Below are 19352 nucleotides of genomic sequence, written 5' to 3'. Positions count from 1 at the left end.
CACCTCCACCCAGCGTCTCCAGCACATAAAGCTCTGCTTACACAGCAGTGATTTGAATGGTTTGTTTACACAGTTGGGTTATGCCTATTAGTAACAATTCAGCCTTTCTGATGGCTTACTGGTTATCAATTCTAACAGTGCCAGTGATCAACGTGCATCCATTATTCATGACTCCTGGCTTTACAAACCTTGACTGCGAGCCAGTTTGTGTGAGCACCCATCACATTTTGGCACCAGTCGCGGATGGATCTTCTATAACCCCGATGATACGACTCCCTCGGCCCTGTACTCTGAAGCAAAACTGAGTCATTTTCATCCAACCCCACAAGGAAAACCGCGCTCAACCTTGTGTAGTGTTAGCCTGCCAGGCGCTTCAGACGCCCTGCTCTGTATGATGAGTGGCCATCAGATGCTTTAGCAGAACACTCCTCCCTTGAAGATGAAAGCCGGGCCCAGTTTAATTGCTGCTGGAGGGGTCCATTTTATGGCGCTCTACCACGGAAGTCCCAGAGGCTCTCCGTGAGACATCTTTGAGGTTGCTCAATACACACTCCAAGCACCAAAACTTAAGTGTGTGTATGTGTGTTTATTTAAGTAGGTCATAATCACAGTCTTGTCTTTAACTCTTCTTTTGCTTCAGGGGAAACCAGAAGTGCACAATTTCAGGCAACAGGTGTTACAGAGATCGATCTGCGCTTTTAAAATTTAGGCTTTTTTTTTAAGCAGTTTTCTTGTGAAACTTTTCTCTTGCAAATACTGTTATCTTTATCAGTTTATCAGCACCCTGAGATATATGGCAAAGATTAAAGGGAAATATTGCGAATACTTTCATTGATTGCCAAGAAAACAAAACTGGGAGGATGCAAAAACCACCAACCACGACTCAGTGTTTGCAGAGACAGAAATGGGATTAGACAGTGGAACGAATTAGTCTGAAACTAAAAATGGTGACTTTTATGTTGCAGCGATATCTCATGAAAAAGGTAAATATGATAACTGATAGCTGTCATGCTGTGTGCATTTGCTTATCTATGGTACTGAAAAAAATGCACACTCTTCAATTTTTAAAAAATGGTCTCCAGTTTCAGTTATACTAAAGCGTTGTTTTCTTTCCTTAAAGGGTCATTGTAACTGATCATAGAGATAAATATAACTGTGTAAAACCATAAACTGTGATGCCATAAAAGTGTTACATTTTCTGAGACTTTCAAATTGAAATTCTCAAACACTTTTTTACCCTATTTTATAGAAAGGTTTGATTTGTACCTGTACCAAGATGTTTAACCAAGTGAGATACTATAATGGAATAACACAGTCACAGTTACAGTCGTCTGTAACTGATCCTGTTCTGGCTCTATAAATGTCTGTTTCTTTCTTGATTAATTTAATTTGATTTAATATTTGTTATTTTATCTCATGGTATTTATTTATTGAGATTTTATGTCAGTGAATGTTCTGTTCTGTTAAAAACTGAAAATGAAAAAGTAAAAAACATTACATTGCACATAAAGGGCACACACACAAAAAAAAATAAACTTTAAATATAATGGAAATAAGGCACAAGATCGTCACGCTTTATGACGGCAGGGCTGCTCAAAAGTTAATTAAAATCAGCAATGTTTCACTAAAAGATCCTAGCAAAGCAAAATAAAGAGTTCAATTCATCTATATTATAAATAAAAATCTGCAGTGGTTGATGTAATCTTTTTCTCTTTTGTGTTTTCTCTTTTCCAGTACTCGACAGACCTAAAAAAACTCTATTGTCAGATAGCTAAGACCTGTCCCATCCAGATCAAAGTCCTGACCAACCCACCGCAGGGCGCCGTCATCAGAGCCATGCCTGTTTACAAGAAAGCTGAACATGTGACCGAAGTGGTGAAGCGCTGCCCGAACCACGAGCTCAGCCGCGAGTTCAACGACGGTCAGTTCTTTCGATTCATTCAAAATAATGTTTCACTTCTGAAGTATTTTTTAATATGTCCTCAGGATGTTCGGTTTGCATTAGATGATGTTGTTGACATCGTTGTTGTTTTTGCTCTGTTCTGTTCCCTGAAACGACTGCTAAAATGTGCTTTAGAGATACTGTTTGATTATGGTCATATCAGTAAAGCCTCCTTAAATTGAACTGAATGAAATTGTAATAATCAGTGTTTGTGGGGGTTAACAGATTATTATTGTTGACATTTTGTCAATTATCTGTATCTGTGTTTTATTTTAATGATAGCAGACAAAATTAAAAAATTAAAAAATGCAAAGAACGTGTCAGCATGGGAGGAACTTTTACTTTGTAAAACCTCAGGGAGCTATATTTAGTTATTCATTTTTAATTTAAAATTTCCCTTTTCTAGGAACTTGCAGTTTATGTTTTGATTTAACGTCTACTAAAGGCATCTAAACAAAGTTTTGTGGTGGAGTTTGTATTCCAAATTTTACATTTTGATGGAAAGATTTTTGTTTTTTTTTTAGTCAATGCATATCGGTTCCAAATAAGAAATTATAAATATCGGCCCTGAAAACCAATATCGGTCAACCCGAATTATTTGCTGTCAACATTTAATAACACGAGTCGTTTTACTTGCAGGTCAGATAGCTCCTCCGAGTCACCTGATCCGTGTGGAGGGAAACAACCACGCCCAGTACGTGGAGGACTCCATCACTGGCAGACAGAGCGTATTAGTTCCCTACGAACCTCCCCAGGTGAGCGGTCTATCATCGTGCGGCGAGGCCAGCTGAACGCCATGTCAGCGACGTCTCACCACCTCATTCTGACTCTGACAGACTTTAGAGCCTCGTCTCTCATGTCCAGCCACGCAGCAGCTGCTGTCCCCTGAAGCCCCCAAACACATGTGGCTTCTTTAGGTCATAGGCAATTTATGATTCATAGTTAACCCTTTGAAACCTGGACTGACATCACTTTAAGGTTTAGGTATTTAAAACTTTGAACCCTGATCAAATTAGTGCATTTTTTGTCAACATCATGGGCAAAAAGGCAATGGGACACTTGGCAAGAAATACTCCACAGACTACAAGAAATTTGCAGATTTAGAAAAATCTAGGGAATTTAGGGAAAAATGTCTTGGGAAGCAAGGGAAAACTATTTTTATAATTTTAAAAATTACATATTTAAATTATGCTACAAAAACAAAATCATTATCATTTTCATTATATTTAAAAAATATATATTTTCTTTTTTTTCTTTTTTTAAATTACTAATTTCCAAGAAATGTTCATGTACTTTTTTTCTCAATTCTAAATTCCACTGAGTAGCATTAAAAAAGTCTTAAGCCTTAAATCTAATTTGCCTTAAGCTGTAGGCACCTTGGCACAATATATGCCAGTCCACAGTTTGGAGAAGTACCGTCACAGACGCTGACCAATGTACTGCTGTGGACAAAGGCAGCAGCAAAATATATTTTAGCCCCTAAAAAACAGCTTGTGCATGCTAGATTTAGAATATTTTCACTGCTTTAACTTGCCGCCAGATAGTGACTTCAGACTGAAGGAACTGAGGCTGTTACATCGCTCTTTTCAAAGTCACCAGACTCCTTTGAGAAAAACAGTGATTTAACATCACTGAGCACAGGAGCTGCTGGTCTACCGCTGCCTCGGTCAGTCAGTTAGTTTTTTTTAATGTGTGACTTTAGCATCTAAAAGGGTTACTTCAGATTCACCAAAGTCACAAAATAACAAAAACATACTAACAATTAAGGCAGCGATAGTCCCACAGCTCCTGTGTTCGGTGAGCTAAAACTACTGTTTTTGTCAGTGGAGTCTGGTGAATTTGACGAGAGCGTAGATGGAGAACTGAGGCTGCTAATGGCTTCCTTGTTGGGACGGCTTGTCTGACGGCAAGGTAAAATGGTGAAAATATTCTTAATATATTGCACACTTAAACTGATATTGTTTTTTTAGGTGGCTAAAATATGTGTTGCCGCTGCAGTACATTGCTTAGCTTCCATACTCTTGTCTTTTCCAAACTGGAGACGTGCTGACCGAACATGGATAAATACCTCATACAGCCTCACTTAAAAAAATCAGAACAACCTTTTAACTCTGCTTTAGAGGGCAGCATCACAAGTGGTTTCAAACATGGTTTTGTCCTTTTGACAATAACTTGCAGCCATCAGGAAGGTTCTTGATATAAAAACAGAAATTAACTGATAAGCAAACGCACATGAATGAGAGTGATGACTCTGTTTTATACTCTCCAGCAGGTGGGATGTTTGAATCATTACGGGATGTGGTTGTCCTTGGATGAAAGTCTTTCAATGTGTTCAATATATGTGATGAAAGAAAAGACTAACAAAGACAAAAAGAAACACAACTAATTCTAGTGCAACTTAACATTTTAACACTGCATTTACACAATGCACTTTCATAACTGTTTAGTCATCTTTCTGCAGTAACATAAGTCAGTTAACACAACCAGAGCTCTGCAGAGTTCTGCATTCAGACGGCTTTCACAAGTATTTAAACACTTTTGAAGGCTGAGCTAATTGATTTGTGTCCTTTCAAAAGCACAGAAAAAAAAGTCTAAACATCTCAGCATGCTCTCCTGCATATTGTTAGAAATTAATAGATTTAGATTAAAAAAAATTTAAATATAATAAAATGTCCAGAAAGCTATATTTCTAATAAACATAATTACATATTATTTTATAGATTTATTATAATTTTTAACCAATTTTTACAGGTCAGTTCCTTATTTTTGTTTTGTTTTTATGCATTTTTTTATTGCTAATTTTAAGGTAATTTTCTTGTATTTTCAACTAATTTATGGCAAATTGTTTGATCATGTCTTTCAAGGTGCTTATTCTCTTCTTCCCATGATTTAAAAAGAAATCAAAACATTTCACTAAAGGTTTCAAAGGGTTAACCCAGTTTCTAGTGGAGTTTTTAGATGTGTGCCTCTGCATCACTTACAAACTCAAACTGGAGTGGGTGGTGAGATGAAACCAGTTCTTTGTTTCAGATTGTCTTTGTTGTCACCCAGTGATGTCACTCACCGTCAGTCTCGTTCTCCTCTCACAGGTGGGGACAGAATTCACCACAATTTTGTACAATTTTATGTGCAATTCGAGCTGCGTGGGTGGAATGAATCGCCGCCCAATTCTTATCATCGTCACTCTGGAAACCAGAGAGTAAGAGACACCCTCCCCAGTGATTGCCTGCCATGTCTCCAGTTAGGCGCTGGATTATGTCTTACCATGCATGTGTGTCCCCGTCTTCCCCCAGTGGTCAGGTATTGGGCCGCCGGTGCTTCGAGGCCAGGATCTGCGCCTGCCCGGGCCGAGACCGAAAGGCCGACGAGGACAGCATCCGCAAGCAGCACGTAACGGACGCATCAAAGAGCAGTGAGGGTACGAAGCGCCGTAAGTAGGGCTGGGGCTGGTGACGGGCTGTCGTGCTTCGGTCTTAGCTGACGAAGACCCTCAAACGCTGCACTCGCTAACACAAATGCTGCAGATCTCTGCATTCTCCCTTCGCTTGTTTCCCCTCCTGCTCTGGCTTAGGCTAACTGTTAACCGTTTATCTCATGGCCGGTGGTGCTCACGTTTCCTTTCCTCTGTTCAGCCTTCCGCCAGGTTTCTCACGGCATCCAGATGTCCACCATCAAGAAGAGAAGATCTACAGATGAGGAGGTTTTTTGTTTGCCTGTAAGTGTTACTTTGCTGTTTCAGTGAATTGCTTTAAAACAGTGGCTGTGGTTATATGCACACTTATATTCCCCTACTATTCCGAATAGGACATTATTCCGAATTTGATGCTTGTCATGAAAACAGCGTATTTTGTTTAAATATTCTGACTTATTTTTCCAAATTTAGCATTTTCTGATTAAGACATTTGGCTTTTATTTGGGTTTTAATACTATTATTTGGACATGTATACAGCCGATTCAGAATATGTGTCTCATTTGGGATTTTTACAGCAGTTTGCAACACACGACCTCTTTTCTGTTCACGGTCAGCTCTGTGTGTTGTCATGGACACGTCGTATATAAACCAACCAACAGTCTGCAGTGCTCGCAGAAAAGCCCACATTTCCGGTCAACAGGAGACCCAAACCAGCTTTTAAACATTATGAAACACTTGGACATCAACATATTTTTTGATGTCCACAAATATCTCAACACCGACCTTTTCAAGAGGGTCAAAGAAAGGAAAGAGAGAAGCTGAGTTTGTATGGTCCATCAACTCTACCACTGGTGGAAAACTGGAAAAAATAATCATTTTTTGATAGAAAGAAGCAAAATGACAAGCGGCTCGAGCTGTTCCATATTTTGATGTAATGAACAACCTGTCAGGGCACTTTATTCAGAGTATGCACATATTTCATACCTTCCTTAAATTTCACCAGGGACTATGGTGAATGTCATCAATCACCTTTTTTATGTATTAAACAGAGAAATACAACTGTACACCTTTTGAATTTGGCTCTTTCTTAGTCACAGAAGACTGACGGGTTAATTGCCTCGTTAAAAAAACACTCTTCATTCAAACTTGATAATACAAAAGTATATCTAAACCTTCTTAGTTACTCTTGTTAGTAATCCTGTCAATCACCAGCTCCAGTTTGGTCAAAATAAATCCTTAATTCACGAACTTAAATGCAAAAAACGTGCTGCTTTTCCTCGCAGTCTCTCTGCCTGCTGGCCGCCAGCTGTTTGCAGTCCTGTAACTTCTCCCTCCACACTGGTCACTGTGTCTTGAAACTCAGCTGCCTGTTCCACCAGTAGAGACCAGAGACTTAGCTCTGGTACAATGAGTTTCATTAAAAGAGAAGCACCTGTATTTACGACAGTACTGAGAAACATACCGTAAGGATATCTAAAGACCTCAACACCGTGATACCACTGAAGTCTAGTAAACGGCTTAGTAGGAATATTGTCTTTTTCGGAAGGCAAAAATATTTTGTGCATGTAAACGTACTCGTTGCTTTGAGTGTGCTCGAGCTGCTCACTGACCACCTTTCTTCTTTTTTTTCTTACAGATCAAAGGCCGTGAAATTTATGAGATTTTGGTAAAAATCAAAGAGTCTCTGGAGCTCATGCAGTTTCTGCCGCAGCACACTATAGAGTCGTACAGGCAGCAGCAGCAGAATCTCCTTCAGAAACAGTGAGTACTCCTTCAGATTCATAATGAAGTCATGCTCATTTGTTCTCAGGCGCATTATGAAAGACAGACCTACATTACTTGCAGGGTTCACCCTCGAATTCATGTGAACTAGTTTCCTTGTGCTGCTTTTTAGTCCCTCACTCGTTTGTTTGCACAGAAGCTTTTGAAATTGTTTTGAATAGACTGCAGTGATTTAACCGACTTAACGTGACTGACTTGTTGCTGGCAAAGTGGATTGCACTGATAAAGGCGATGCATGAGATTTCTAAAATCTATTTATTGCTGCCGCTGAAGCATTGCAGCTGATAATAATTGCTCTAAACTGGTTGTTATCCAGTGTTTCCCAGCAGCTGAGAATTTACCATGAATTTATTCAACTTCGAGGGTGAGCCTTGCATCAAGTAGCGCTGTTTTTTCTTTTTTCTTCTGCTCTCTCATGGGATGTGAGCCAAAGCTGATGAATCGTGACAAATGTACCTGGCTATGCTTTTGTTAAGGGTGAAGCTTCCAAAGATTCGCGGTAACGCCTTTGGGTGCTTTGCCAGGTTTTTGCACAACAGCACCCAACAAAATCCGTGCCTCGGCCTCATCTATTCACCTCGAGCGTAATTAAAACTGTCTCACAGACACACATGTTCACACACTCTTCCTCGTCCACGCCCATTTCACTATAAGCTATGGAAAAGAGGAGATGGGTGTTAATGATAGTTTGACAGGCCCATGATGATAATTACTGCTTATGTTTTAGTTTCCCATTAAGAGACTGGCAGACAGCCTCGGTGAGATAATGATTGCATTTGCTGGTTTTTATTCTGTTGCTGCAAACCTGTTGTTGTCAGGACAGAAAATATTGGTAAATGCTCTTAAGAATCAATTCATAAACAGACTAAATTGTGCATGTTGGGTTTTAGTGGAATCGGAATTTACGATTTTGAATGTCTGAATATAAGAAGGGATTATTTCCCTTTGAAATTTAGTAAATTTGCAAGTTTTTTTGGGTTGTCATGCGTGTTTTTCTTAGCTTCCTGGCCAACATATTAGTAGCTTGATACGCTGTTCTGTAATTTGCAACTCCTACAGTGTTTCCCTCGCAGCCGCTGAAATAAAAGGTTCTGTCAACATTAAATGTTTCAGGCCTTTTTTTTCCCTTCACGGTATAAATGCTAAATAATACCAGTCTGCACATACAAGTGCAGACATGCTGGGATCTGTGTCTGTAGAGTGCCATCTTCTGGACAAAGTCAGTAGTGCAGAACATGATGTTGCATTAAAGGTTTACTATGAAGGATTTTCCCAAATAACAATGTATGAAATTAGTCCAAAGTGTCACTTATGACCCACTCTCAGAGTGTGGTGGTGTATTTTTCTGTAAAGACTTTGACTTTTGTCTGTTTTTTCTCATTTTCTTCGTATTTTCTGTGCTTGGGATGTTTATGGGCGTGTACCCCAATAGCCCTCAGGTGAGGTTTGGGGCTTTATAAAAAGGTAGTGATCATCAGAGATACAGCGCCAAAAAAAATCCATCAAACTAGAAAGCATCTTCTTTCACTTTTGCATGTTTACAAACAGTTACCTAAAATCCTGAGTTTAAATGAGGTGCTCAAAGCACTTTATTTCAACACTCAGAAATTTAAGTCCTGGAATACCTTGAAAATCAGACTCTTTTTTTTAACTTGGTCTTTGAAAAACTACTTGAATATTATCGAGAGGAGAACAAAATGATAATTTATGTAATGAAATTTATTGGATAATTGTTTTAAACTAGGAAGTAAAGAACAGCTGTGGCTACAATAATTTGCAAATGCCGTAGTAGCTCCAGTCGGTCGGTAAACACCAGAAAACGAGTTTTGAGCTGTAATTATAGTGATTGTAGGCCCTGGTAGCACGTGTTCTCTATTTATGAATTTGCACAATTTTCTTGCAACAGATAAAATAAAAATTACATCTTTGAAAATATAAATGAGTGTTTGGAAAGTGCTTGAAATTGACATGCAAACGCTGCTTAAAGTTACTGCCCGTCACACAGACTCGGTGCATTTCTCTCTGTTTCTTCATCACTGTTTTTTCCCCAATAAACTGTTATTGGATTTCCTTTTCTGAACCTCTGGGCCTCTGCGGGGTCGCTCTGCTCTCCTCCTCTGTCAGTGAGCACTTATTTCTGCTCTCTTTTTCTCTCTTTTCTTTTCTGGTTCCTCCCTGCAGTCTGATTAAAGCCCGGCTTGGTAGCCAGCTCATGGAACCTGCAGGAGAGCAGAGGCGGCGCTGCAGCTCCTCCTGAAACTCTGACCCGCACATTCCTCCTCCTCTTCCTCCTCCTGAATCACACGGACCTCCTCTGTCTCCTTTTTTATCAACTTTTTTCTGATTTTCTCCTTCTCTGCCTTCTGGGATTCTGCACTGAGGATGTGACTCTGAAACTTTCTGTTTTTACGATCAGCTGCAAGATCATCCTGGAATATCTGTTTTTCATTTTTATTCAGCCGTTAAAGACCGTGTGAGTGTGACCTGCAGGCTGCAGCTCCACATGCTGGTCAAAGTCTGTTATTCACTGAATTTATCAGCATGGATGTTGAGATTCAGAAATTATATTTTGTAGACTAATTTGCATGCGGTTTTTTTGTCCAAAAAAATGTATATTTTGTGATGAGGTTGTCAAGATACCAGAATTTTAAACATTGATACAATGCTTAATGCAGTGCAGTGTAAAAAAGAAAAAAAGACATGTCCTAGACACACAAAAGTTTTTTTTTGTTGTTAATTCACAACTTGCACAGAATGCTAATACAGAAAAAGCCACTAGTTAATATCTTTGCAGATTTGTTTTTTTACACTTTAATTTTCAGCACTATTGAATGCGGATATTGTATAATTTTAACCCTTCAAAACCTTACTGGCCTTCAGTTTTCTTCTGCTGCCTTTGGACACCTTCAACAAGCTTTTTAACCCTTTGAAACCCAAGCAAATTGGTTTGATTTCTTACAAAAACATGGACTAAAATGTAATGACCAACTTGGCAAGAAATGTCCCACAAACAGCACAAAATTAGTCAAATGTGAAAGAAAAAATTACCTTAAAAACTTAGTTTCAAAAGGGGCTGACAAGTACTACAAAATTTAAAAAAAACTTTAAAATAATATATAATTTATGATAATTATATGTTTAAAATTTTGTTGCAGAAAAAATACTGAAAAATAGTTTCTGCACTTCCTTTTTATTTTTTACTTTTTCAGTTAATTTTCTTGAAACTTTTTACTAATTTCTTGCTCGTTTTTGGGGTCATGTGTTGTTAAGCTGCTCTCTTCCGTCTTCCAGTGTTATAGAAAGAAATCAAACCAATTTGCTCACATTTCAAGGTTAAACTTGTGGTATTGAAAAAAATATTGATACTTTTGACAACCTTATTTAGTGACGACACCCTCACTTTGTTCAGGTCGTCCCTGAGTGTCTTTCATCTGTTGCTTAGAGTCTGTTTGAGAAACTTTCAGCTTTTTGTGATGGCTGAAGGTGGACAGGAACCAAGCTTAAACGTCTGTTTTTCTATCTTACTTGAGCTTATTCAAATGAATGTGTTTTGCCTTTGCATCGTCAGGAGAGCTGGACTCATCTCGTGGGATTTTTTGGGGGGGAGAGACTTTATTATTGAGGGAACTTTTTGCTAATGCTGGTCATGTTTTATAAAGTGACTGCAGGACAGTTTGTTTGTTTGAACTTTCCTCAGTAAAATTTCTTTTAATAGAGGAAATGAGCACATACAGATTTAAACATTTGCCTCTGTGACCATTCTGTTTGAAACAGATTTTGTTATGTTTGTGGCTGCTGCACTTTTGTCTGTCAGAAAATATTAAATTGCTTTTTTTTTTTTTGCTTTAACTCTGTCCTTTTTTTTTTTAACTGCCCTGCTATTTCACGATTGAGATTAGTGAGGCATGATATTGGGTTTTTTTGCAGATATGGCGAAATATGACAGCTCATTTTGCTGATAAACCATATCGATATATCCACTTTCCCCCCACTAAATTTTAGTGATAACGTCTCTTCTGTAGTGGAGTTAACATTATATTATGCATACTCTTATCATGATGACGCACCAGCAGATAAATAATAATACAGTGCTTTTTAATGTATTTAAAATTAATTCATTGTGCAAATTACAAGGTTCCCGCGGATGAATTCATTAATATAAAAATGAGGCCATAATTAGTATTAAAATGTCTTAAATTAATCTTTCAAGTCTTAAGAATGTTGAGACATAGGATATAGGATTTTATGAGTTTTTTGTTTTGTTTTGTTTGTTTTTGACGTATTGTAAAATCTCAAAAATAATTGGTAACGTGTTTGGAAAATAATTCCATAAATTTCTCCTCTCAAACTCGTAATGATGGGAATCCAAGCGGTGGACTCTCACATCCAGAGTGAGAAACACAAAATCGAAATGTCAGATATTTCCCACATCTGCTGGTAAACCAAATAAGCACTTATATGATGATATATTAATGTTCATCATCTTTCATGCATTCCACTCTTAAAAGAGTTGTTTTATTCAACATTTTATGTAGACAGTCTAACTTTTTCACTGGACAATAAAAATATAAATCATGTTTTATGTTACAATAAACATTTGTGCAAAATAAAACTTCAGAGAGACATTAAACAAGTCTAAAATCTAATTTGACTTAAGGTGCAGGAACACTGAAAATAAGAGAAAGACTTCACTTTAGGATTGACACGTTGTACATGTTTTACAAAAGTAAAGGCATAAGAATATTCTTGTGGCATATTGACAGAAATCAGCATCTTGGCCAATTTCCAATATTTCATTTTAAAGCCAGTATCTGCCGATAATGATGACATGCTGATATTATTGTACATCCCTAATTGAGATATGTGGTCAGTATTTCCTCATTCCCACTTCGCAAAAATCCTGCTAACATCCGGCTTCTTAATTCAATGAGGAAGTGTACAGTCCACTCCAGCGTGACTGCAGTACTCACGGGTATTTATCGCCTTTGGCTCTGATTACCATTGATGGAAACACAACGCTCAGGTGGACGTGCTTTCGTTCGTCTCCACCTAAGTGGCGTTCAAACATCGATCCAAATTAGTCTGCACTGAATTTGAAAGCGAGACTGAAGAAGTCAGAGAGATATAAAGTAACCATTGTTAAGTTTTCACGGACCTCTGTCCACGCTGCTCTCTACTCTTCTGCGGTCCCCCACACACAGAAATGCAAACTGGTCTGCTGCAGAGCCGCGTACACACCTCTGCTCTACCGGCAGTGTTAAGCAGTCTATATCCTATTGCTAGCTGAGTTTAAATGCGCCAATTTTGCTGGTAAACAGGCATATGAGAGGGAACCCTCTTCATGGGCCCAAATATTAAATTCAGTTATGGTAAAATGCTGTTTTCAGTGATGTTTTTGTTATTAGTTCCATTACAGGAGAATACAGATTAGGCTGTTGTCTTTAGATATGAGTGCTGCTGGTTTTAACGTCCTGTCACTTCCTGTCTCCCGCTCCAGGACTTCCATGCCGTCTCAGCCCTCCTACGGCTCCTGCTCCCCGACTCAAACCGGCAAAGTCAACAAGCTGCCCTCCGTCAGCCAGCTCATCAACCCCCAGCAGCGCAACACGCTCACCCCATCCAGCATGACTGGAGGCCTGACTGACAGTAAGTGTGCTCCCTTTGTTTCTCTTCCTGTCTATCTCACGCCGTACCCCCCCTCTCCGCCGGTCGCTCTGTCCCTCGTGGGCTCATTGTATAAAAAGTCTGCATGTCCGGGCAGGCAGGAGGGGACCTGAGCACCTCTCAGCCCCACCTCATGACAGACCGCTTCCTCCTCAAAAAAAGAATGTGATCCCTGTGAGACTCTCCCGCAGGACCTGTTATGATGCATTATGTGTCATGGTGAGAGTAACCTCTGCATGTGCCCCCTCCCTCCCGCCCCCACCCTCCATGTGTGTCAGTTACATAATCTCTAAATGGCAGAGCAGTCAAAGAAAGCTCACAGTAGCTGCTTTTGTCTCTGCAGTGACTCCTATGATGGGCACTCACATCCCCATGAACGACATGAGTTCACTGAGTCCCACACACGCACTGCAGCAGCAGCTACCCCTGGTGCCTTCCTCCCACTGTACTCCCCCTCCTCCATACCCAATGGACAGCAGCATCTCCAGGTACCTTCCCAGACCACAGCAGATACATTTACATCTTCTTTTTCCCTGATTTCAGCTCAAAACTCAAAGATGATCGCTCTTAAGAACAACTTAACAAAGACAGAACCGAGAAATGTTTAAAACAATGTGCAATGAAATAAAAAAAAACAAATGTTTTTGAAAGCACAAAACAAAATTCAATAAAATCATAAATGGGGTCATGAAAAACCTGAAATAAAGTCTTAGAAAGGTAAATATACCTTGAGAGTTTTAGAAAAGTCATGGAATTTTGTTTCATAAATCTGCATAAGAACACATGATGAAATTTGAAAATCCAATAGTTATTTCTGTTTCTGACTGATAAATGGCGTATTTCTTGGTGATTTTAAAAAAACAACAACTTCTAATTCTTTAAAAATCATCAACAAAATTTCATGGGGAAAAAAAAGCATAACATGAAGAAAAACATTTTTTTTCTTCAATAACTGCCAAAAATGTTCAAATAAAAATAATCGCCAATTTTTTTTTAAAAGCAGTAAAATAACTACAAAATACAGCCCTTTAAAGTTGTTTGTCCCACGCCTAAAGCCAAAATAACAAACATAAGCCCCTCCCCAGTGCTTAAAAAAATTATTTGACATGCCTCCCCTTTTTTTGCACCTCCTACCTTCTCATAAATAACGAACAGTCCCGAAGTAATATATAAATATTCAGTTTTAATCCTGATCTGAATGCCTTATTTTTAAATATATATATATATTTTAAAAAGCTGTTACATCGTCATGGGGAAAAAACATTTTTATTTCAGAGAATTTGTGGTCTTAAAAGTTTGCCTCAAAGTCATGGAAATGTATTGATTTTTTAAAAAAAAGTGTGCGAACCCTGAATAAAAAATATTGTGTTTTTAGGAGAGAATTAATCAAAGATACAGAGCCAGCTCTCCTGATGTTGTCTGAGAGGTTGATCCAGAGTCCAGGATCCTTGAATCCTTTTGCCTTGATCTGGAAAATTAAAGGCCGTCCACACCACAACTTTAACAACAACAACGACAGCAGCAAATAGTATCGTTGGGAGCACTTTTAGAGCTATTTGATGAACGATAAAAACACCGACAGCCAATCAAAATCCGTCCCAATCTACAGGGAGACACAGCTGGAGCGTGACGCTACAGGACGTCATCGCTCATCAGTGTGGATGCTCACATCGTTATCGTTCTTGGTTTGGACGACCTTTTAATTTATTTTAACATTCAAATGTTGCAGAAAGAAAGTACACACCTTAAAAAATCTCTCAGCGGTCTTGTGTCCTGGACCAAACAGGAGAGTTTTTTTGCATAAAGGCGTATATAAATGGCTTTCATTGTTTTGCATTGTTTGTTGGAGACCAAAAAAAACCCATAAGATTATATATAAAAATACACTTAAATGATGGCAAACCTGAAGGCCTGAAATCGTACAAAAAAATCTGAAATTATTTTGAATTTATTAATATTTTTGATGCACTTTCAATATGTGATTTGCCACAAGTACCCATTTTATTTTAAAGGTGGAGTCTGCGATTTTAACCCAGTAAACTTTCTGTGAAGTTCATTTGAATATGTCCGCTCACTCTGCGCTCATGTTTGCTCACTGTGTTTCTACCCAGAAATATTTCAAACGGGGGTACATTATAGAAAAAAAACACTGCGCTTGCTTTTCTGTTGAAAACTGATGAAAACGATGTTCAAGCAGGTCTGGCAAAGTCTTATGTAGGACACTGATGGTCACCGGCGGTTTGGTTGTTTAGGGTTCCCACGGTCATGGAAAACCTGGAAAAGTCATTGAGTTTCATAATCACATTTTCCAGGCCTGGAAAAGTGATGAAATGGATCAAAATCATGGAAAAGTCATGAAATTTTAAATAACGGCAAATGAGTTTGGCGTTGTAACGTATTTTGTGACATTATTTTGTTAACGTTTGTTTCTTCATAAGCTGAAATTATGTTTGAATTTCCTGTGATTTTCGTGTGCATTTCGGCATTTTCGCCCTGGGTTCCTCTCTCCGTCTCTGTATGCCAGCTCACTGAAAAGATGTTTCGTTAGAGTTTGGCCTGAAAAATGTCAAACATGAAGGGCAGGAAAAGTCATGGAAGTTTGTTGTGTACGATGATTGTTACAATAATCTTTCGTGGATAACTTTCCACTTCATGTAAAACGACAGCAAATGAGTTTTCTGTAGCTGCCGATTTAACGTAGCTCTTCTGTGCGTTGTGTGTGTGTGACAGCGTTAACACTGTTTGCTGAAGTTATGTTTGAATAAAGCAATAATACACTCGAGGGTCTTTGGCGCACGACAGTGACGCGGTCCACAAGCATCGCTGAAGTGCTCGAAAGACGTTTGAGCGGAAACTCGAGAGAAATATTACGATTATACAACTATTACCAACAAAATAAAAAGGTATAATGAAAATATATTCATGTTTTAGGCAATTAGCTCTCAAAGCTTTTAGCAACTGTTATCTCCGTTTCCATGGAAACACACAGAGTCTGACAAATTCTGGAAAAACAATACGCTATAACTTCGTAACGCTATAACAACAAATACGTTTTCTCGTCCATCTTCCGTCCGCTGGACCGTTGTGCTGATACTTTCAAGACATCGAACTAAATAAATACAGAATATAAAAACACAGAAATGCTCAGCTCGCTCAGTTTTGTTACGACTTAGATTTCTGTGGACAAAAAAACATTTTACATTTACAAATTTAGCGATTACACTCTCAAACTTTACCGGAACTTTAAGCTAGTAGCTCCGTGTCACGGCACAGCTGATGGAGGATGCCAGCGGATGACAAACATTTCCAAAAACTCAAGAGCAAGGTAAAGTCCAAAAGTCAAAATTAATGAAAAAAAGATGGAAGTATCATCACTTCCAAAATTCATAAAATGTTATCTAGCCTTTCACGTTTCACTGCGGTCCCAATCACTTAGCCTGTATTTCCCATCATGCTTAGATCTGCACTGAGTGGTTTAAGTTAGCGGTTTTCTGGTCACACACACAAATGTCACTTTTTTGTCCGTATTTATGCACATCTGCACAGCACGTGGTGGTTTATGCAGGTTGTCGTTTTTGCGTTAGTTTATAATTTACTCGATTAGTGAGGCGGCGGTCATTTGTTCAACTGTACTTATAAACTTAAGTCTTCGTATAGTTACTTCATATACTTCATATACTTCAGTAAAGTGGCAGTGATGTAGTACGTGCTGCTGACACCTACTTCTATTACTGCGGTAATAATTTCATGTCTCCTGGAGCTATTTTTCTAGACAGCGGCGTAATCTTAGTGCTGTTATGCACATTTGAGCACTTTTTAAAAGTCTTTTGGACCAATCAGATGCTACTTGCTAGAACTACTTGTTGTATAATATTAGTTTGAATCTGAAATTTCGTCTATGAAAATATGTAGGAACGTTTTGTCATTTCCTCTCCGGATTCTTCTCTCCCTGCAAGCTGCTGAAACGATGTTTGATTAGAGTTTGAATTGTAAAATGCCAGTTGGGCGAGAAAAAAAACTTTATTTGGGGTCCTTGAAAAATCATGGAAAACTTTGTCCATGAAAAGGGTTTTTTTTTTTTTTTTTGGCATACGTTTTGTCGTTTATTCTCTCGGTTCTTCTCTCCCTCTCTGTATGCCAGCGAGCTAAAATGTTTGAACAGAGTTTGAACTGAAAAACACCAAACAAGAATGGCCAAAAAAAAACCCCCAAAAACCTTTATTATGGGTCCTTGAAAGGAAATGAAAAAATGTGTGGGAGCCCTGATTGTTCGACCTTTTACGCCTCCTCTCCTCCCTTCCTCCCGCAGCTTCCTTATTCGGCTGGGCTGCGCAGGCTGCCTGGACTACTTCACAGCACAAGGCCTAACCAACATCTACCAGATTGAGAACTATAACATGGAGGTGAGCCCTTGCCTATCCAACACGAGTCATTTGATGGGTTAGAGAGAAGAGTGGCTCCCCCTGCGAATACTAACGCTCCCCTGTGTAATGACCATTAGGACCTGTCCAGGCTGAAGATCCCCGCCGAGTTCCAGCACCTCATCTGGAAGGGCATCATGGAGCACCGACAGGCCATGGATTTTTCCCCACCCCCCCACATAGTGCGCACCACCAGCGGGGCCTCCACCGTCAGCGTGGGCTCCTCCGAGGCCCGGGGCGAGCGCGTCATCGACGCCGTGCGCTTCACCCTGCGCCAGACCATCTCCTTCCCGCCGCGCGACGAGTGGTCCGACTTCTCCTTCGACCTGGATTCTCGCCGCAACAAACAGCAGCGCATCAAGGAGGAGGGCGAGTAAGAAGACCTCCGTCTCGCTCTCGATGTTTTTCATTTCACGCCTGCTGTTGGAACATTTCTGGTATTAGCGCCAAAAAAAAAAAAAAAAAATCACATTCAAATAGAAGTGCACTTATTTTCATTCTTCTTCCGGTTTTCGTTATCGCCGAGGAGAAATAATCGGTGTTGAGCAAAGGTGCATTTTATTCTAATTTCTTGAGAGCACTTAAGAAATGCTGAGGATTTCAAGCTTTGAGTTGTTTAACTGTTCATGATTCATTCCCATTTTTTAAGCATGACTGGAAACATTAGAGGGCTTATTAGGGCTTATATTTCTGCTATGGGCCAGAGCTAAAGTGTTTTTTGTTTTTTTATTTGTTTTCGGTTGTACTCGTTGGTCAGGTACACTGGTTTTCATTTGTGGCAAAAGTCAGCGTTGATTGTAAACATTTCAAACATTTCCTGTCAGAAGTATTATGTCAGTTGATGGGCAATTTTGTTTTTCTGCTGTGTCCTCTATATTTTGCTTTTTTATGTCTGTTGTGAGACCAACGCATCACCTTTTTGTGTCAGGTTGTGAAGTATGTTTTCAGTGACAGATGGTCGTTCATTTGATGTAGCCACATATAGGCCTAATGCTCTTGACCCAGTGTTTTACCGTAAAATACTATGACTGATGTCCTTTTGTGTTCTTGTTCCTGCTGTACAAAAGTGGTCGTGATAGCATTAAAGAGCAGCTGTTTGCTCTTGCAGCGGATGGTTAGCACAAGTTTTTTTTTTCTTAAATTCATGAACCATGTTTTGGTAGAGGTGTATTTCATTTTAAAACTGCCCAAAACCTGCTATAAGTGTATATAAATTTGTATAGTCCTTTTCTTTATTCTTTTTTTTTTTTTTTTTTTGAAAGTCTCCCTTAAGAAAATGCATGATTTTCATCATGGAACAAAGCGTACTGATGTGAATATTACCTGGTGGCCTTACCAGTAAGAACAATGTTTGTATTAACTCAGAGTACATGCAGTTTGTGTAAACTCTGTAGTAGCCAGGAGCCCATTGTCAACTTTTTGTCAAGTAACCAGGATTGTTAGAAAGCAGAGACAATCTGCAATTTCATATTTTTGTACAATGTATTGTAAATATGTTGCAATATGCCAAGGGTATTTTGATATAAATCTGAAATAAATATCCATAATTGCTGTATTGCATGTTATTAGGCCTTAGCGTCAAATTATTTTAGGTGCAAGGTTCCCTACGGATCCTTACAAAATCTTAGAAGGCCTTGATTTCATTGATCTAAAGATAAGACCTTGATTGGAGTTAAAATGTCTGAAATCATTCTTCTAAAAGTCATAAAAATGCTAACGTATGGGAAGTATGGTTTTACAAAACATACTTTCCAACTTTGCTTTATCAAATCTGAAAATAGTAACTTTTAAAAAATAGCATTCAAGTTGTATGTTAAAACAATTATGAGTATTAATTCTCCAAACCCGAAGTAAAGATGTCAGTTCAGTATGTTTGTTTTTTTGCGATTTGGAGCAACATGTTACAGTATGACATTTTGAAAAAAAAACTCGTCCAAAATTGCGCCAAAAACTCAAGCTACAGCATGTCGTTCAAAATTGCGCCAGAATGTCATAATGTCACTCAAAATTGCTGAAAAACAAACTGAACTGATATCTTTACTTTGGGTTTGGGTCGTTTGAACGACGTGCTACAGTATGAAATTGCTGCGATTTTAAACCGCATACTGTTGTATGAGATTTTGACACGATC

The 19352-nt window shown here is 38.8% G+C and overlaps 1 protein-coding gene across 10 annotated transcripts in view; it reads left to right on the top strand.

Annotated features, from left to right (window-relative positions):
* tp63 (tumor protein p63) overlaps positions 1–18786 on the top strand; it is an 81464-nt gene extending 62678 nt beyond the window's left edge. For 8 of the 10 annotated variants that reach the window (XM_088078073.1, XM_088078072.1, XM_088078069.1 and 5 more), the window contains 10 exons: positions 1735–1921; positions 2582–2697; positions 5032–5141; positions 5236–5372; positions 5575–5657; positions 6991–7115; positions 12634–12782; positions 13144–13288; positions 17110–17203; positions 17302–18786. In XM_088078073.1, the coding sequence (XP_087934199.1) occupies positions 1735–1921; positions 2582–2697; positions 5032–5141; positions 5236–5372; positions 5575–5657; positions 6991–7115; positions 12634–12782; positions 13144–13288; positions 17110–17203; positions 17302–17598 (1443 nt within the window). In that variant the 3' untranslated portion in view covers positions 17599–18786. The remainder of the gene's footprint in view (positions 1–1734; positions 1922–2581; positions 2698–5031; positions 5142–5235; positions 5373–5574; positions 5658–6990; positions 7116–12633; positions 12783–13143; positions 13289–17109; positions 17204–17301) is intronic. The other 2 variants (XM_088078075.1, XM_042483681.2) reach the window with 1 other exon arrangement.
* Positions 18787–19352: the final 566 nt, after the last annotated feature.

This window comes from Plectropomus leopardus, chromosome 5 (genome assembly GCF_026936395.1).
Source record: "Plectropomus leopardus strain MGB_pleo_1.0 chromosome 5, ASM2693639v1, whole genome shotgun sequence".
Lineage (NCBI taxonomy): Eukaryota > Metazoa > Chordata > Actinopteri > Perciformes > Serranidae > Plectropomus > Plectropomus leopardus.
This window is presented reverse-complemented; position numbering and strand designations above follow the sequence as displayed.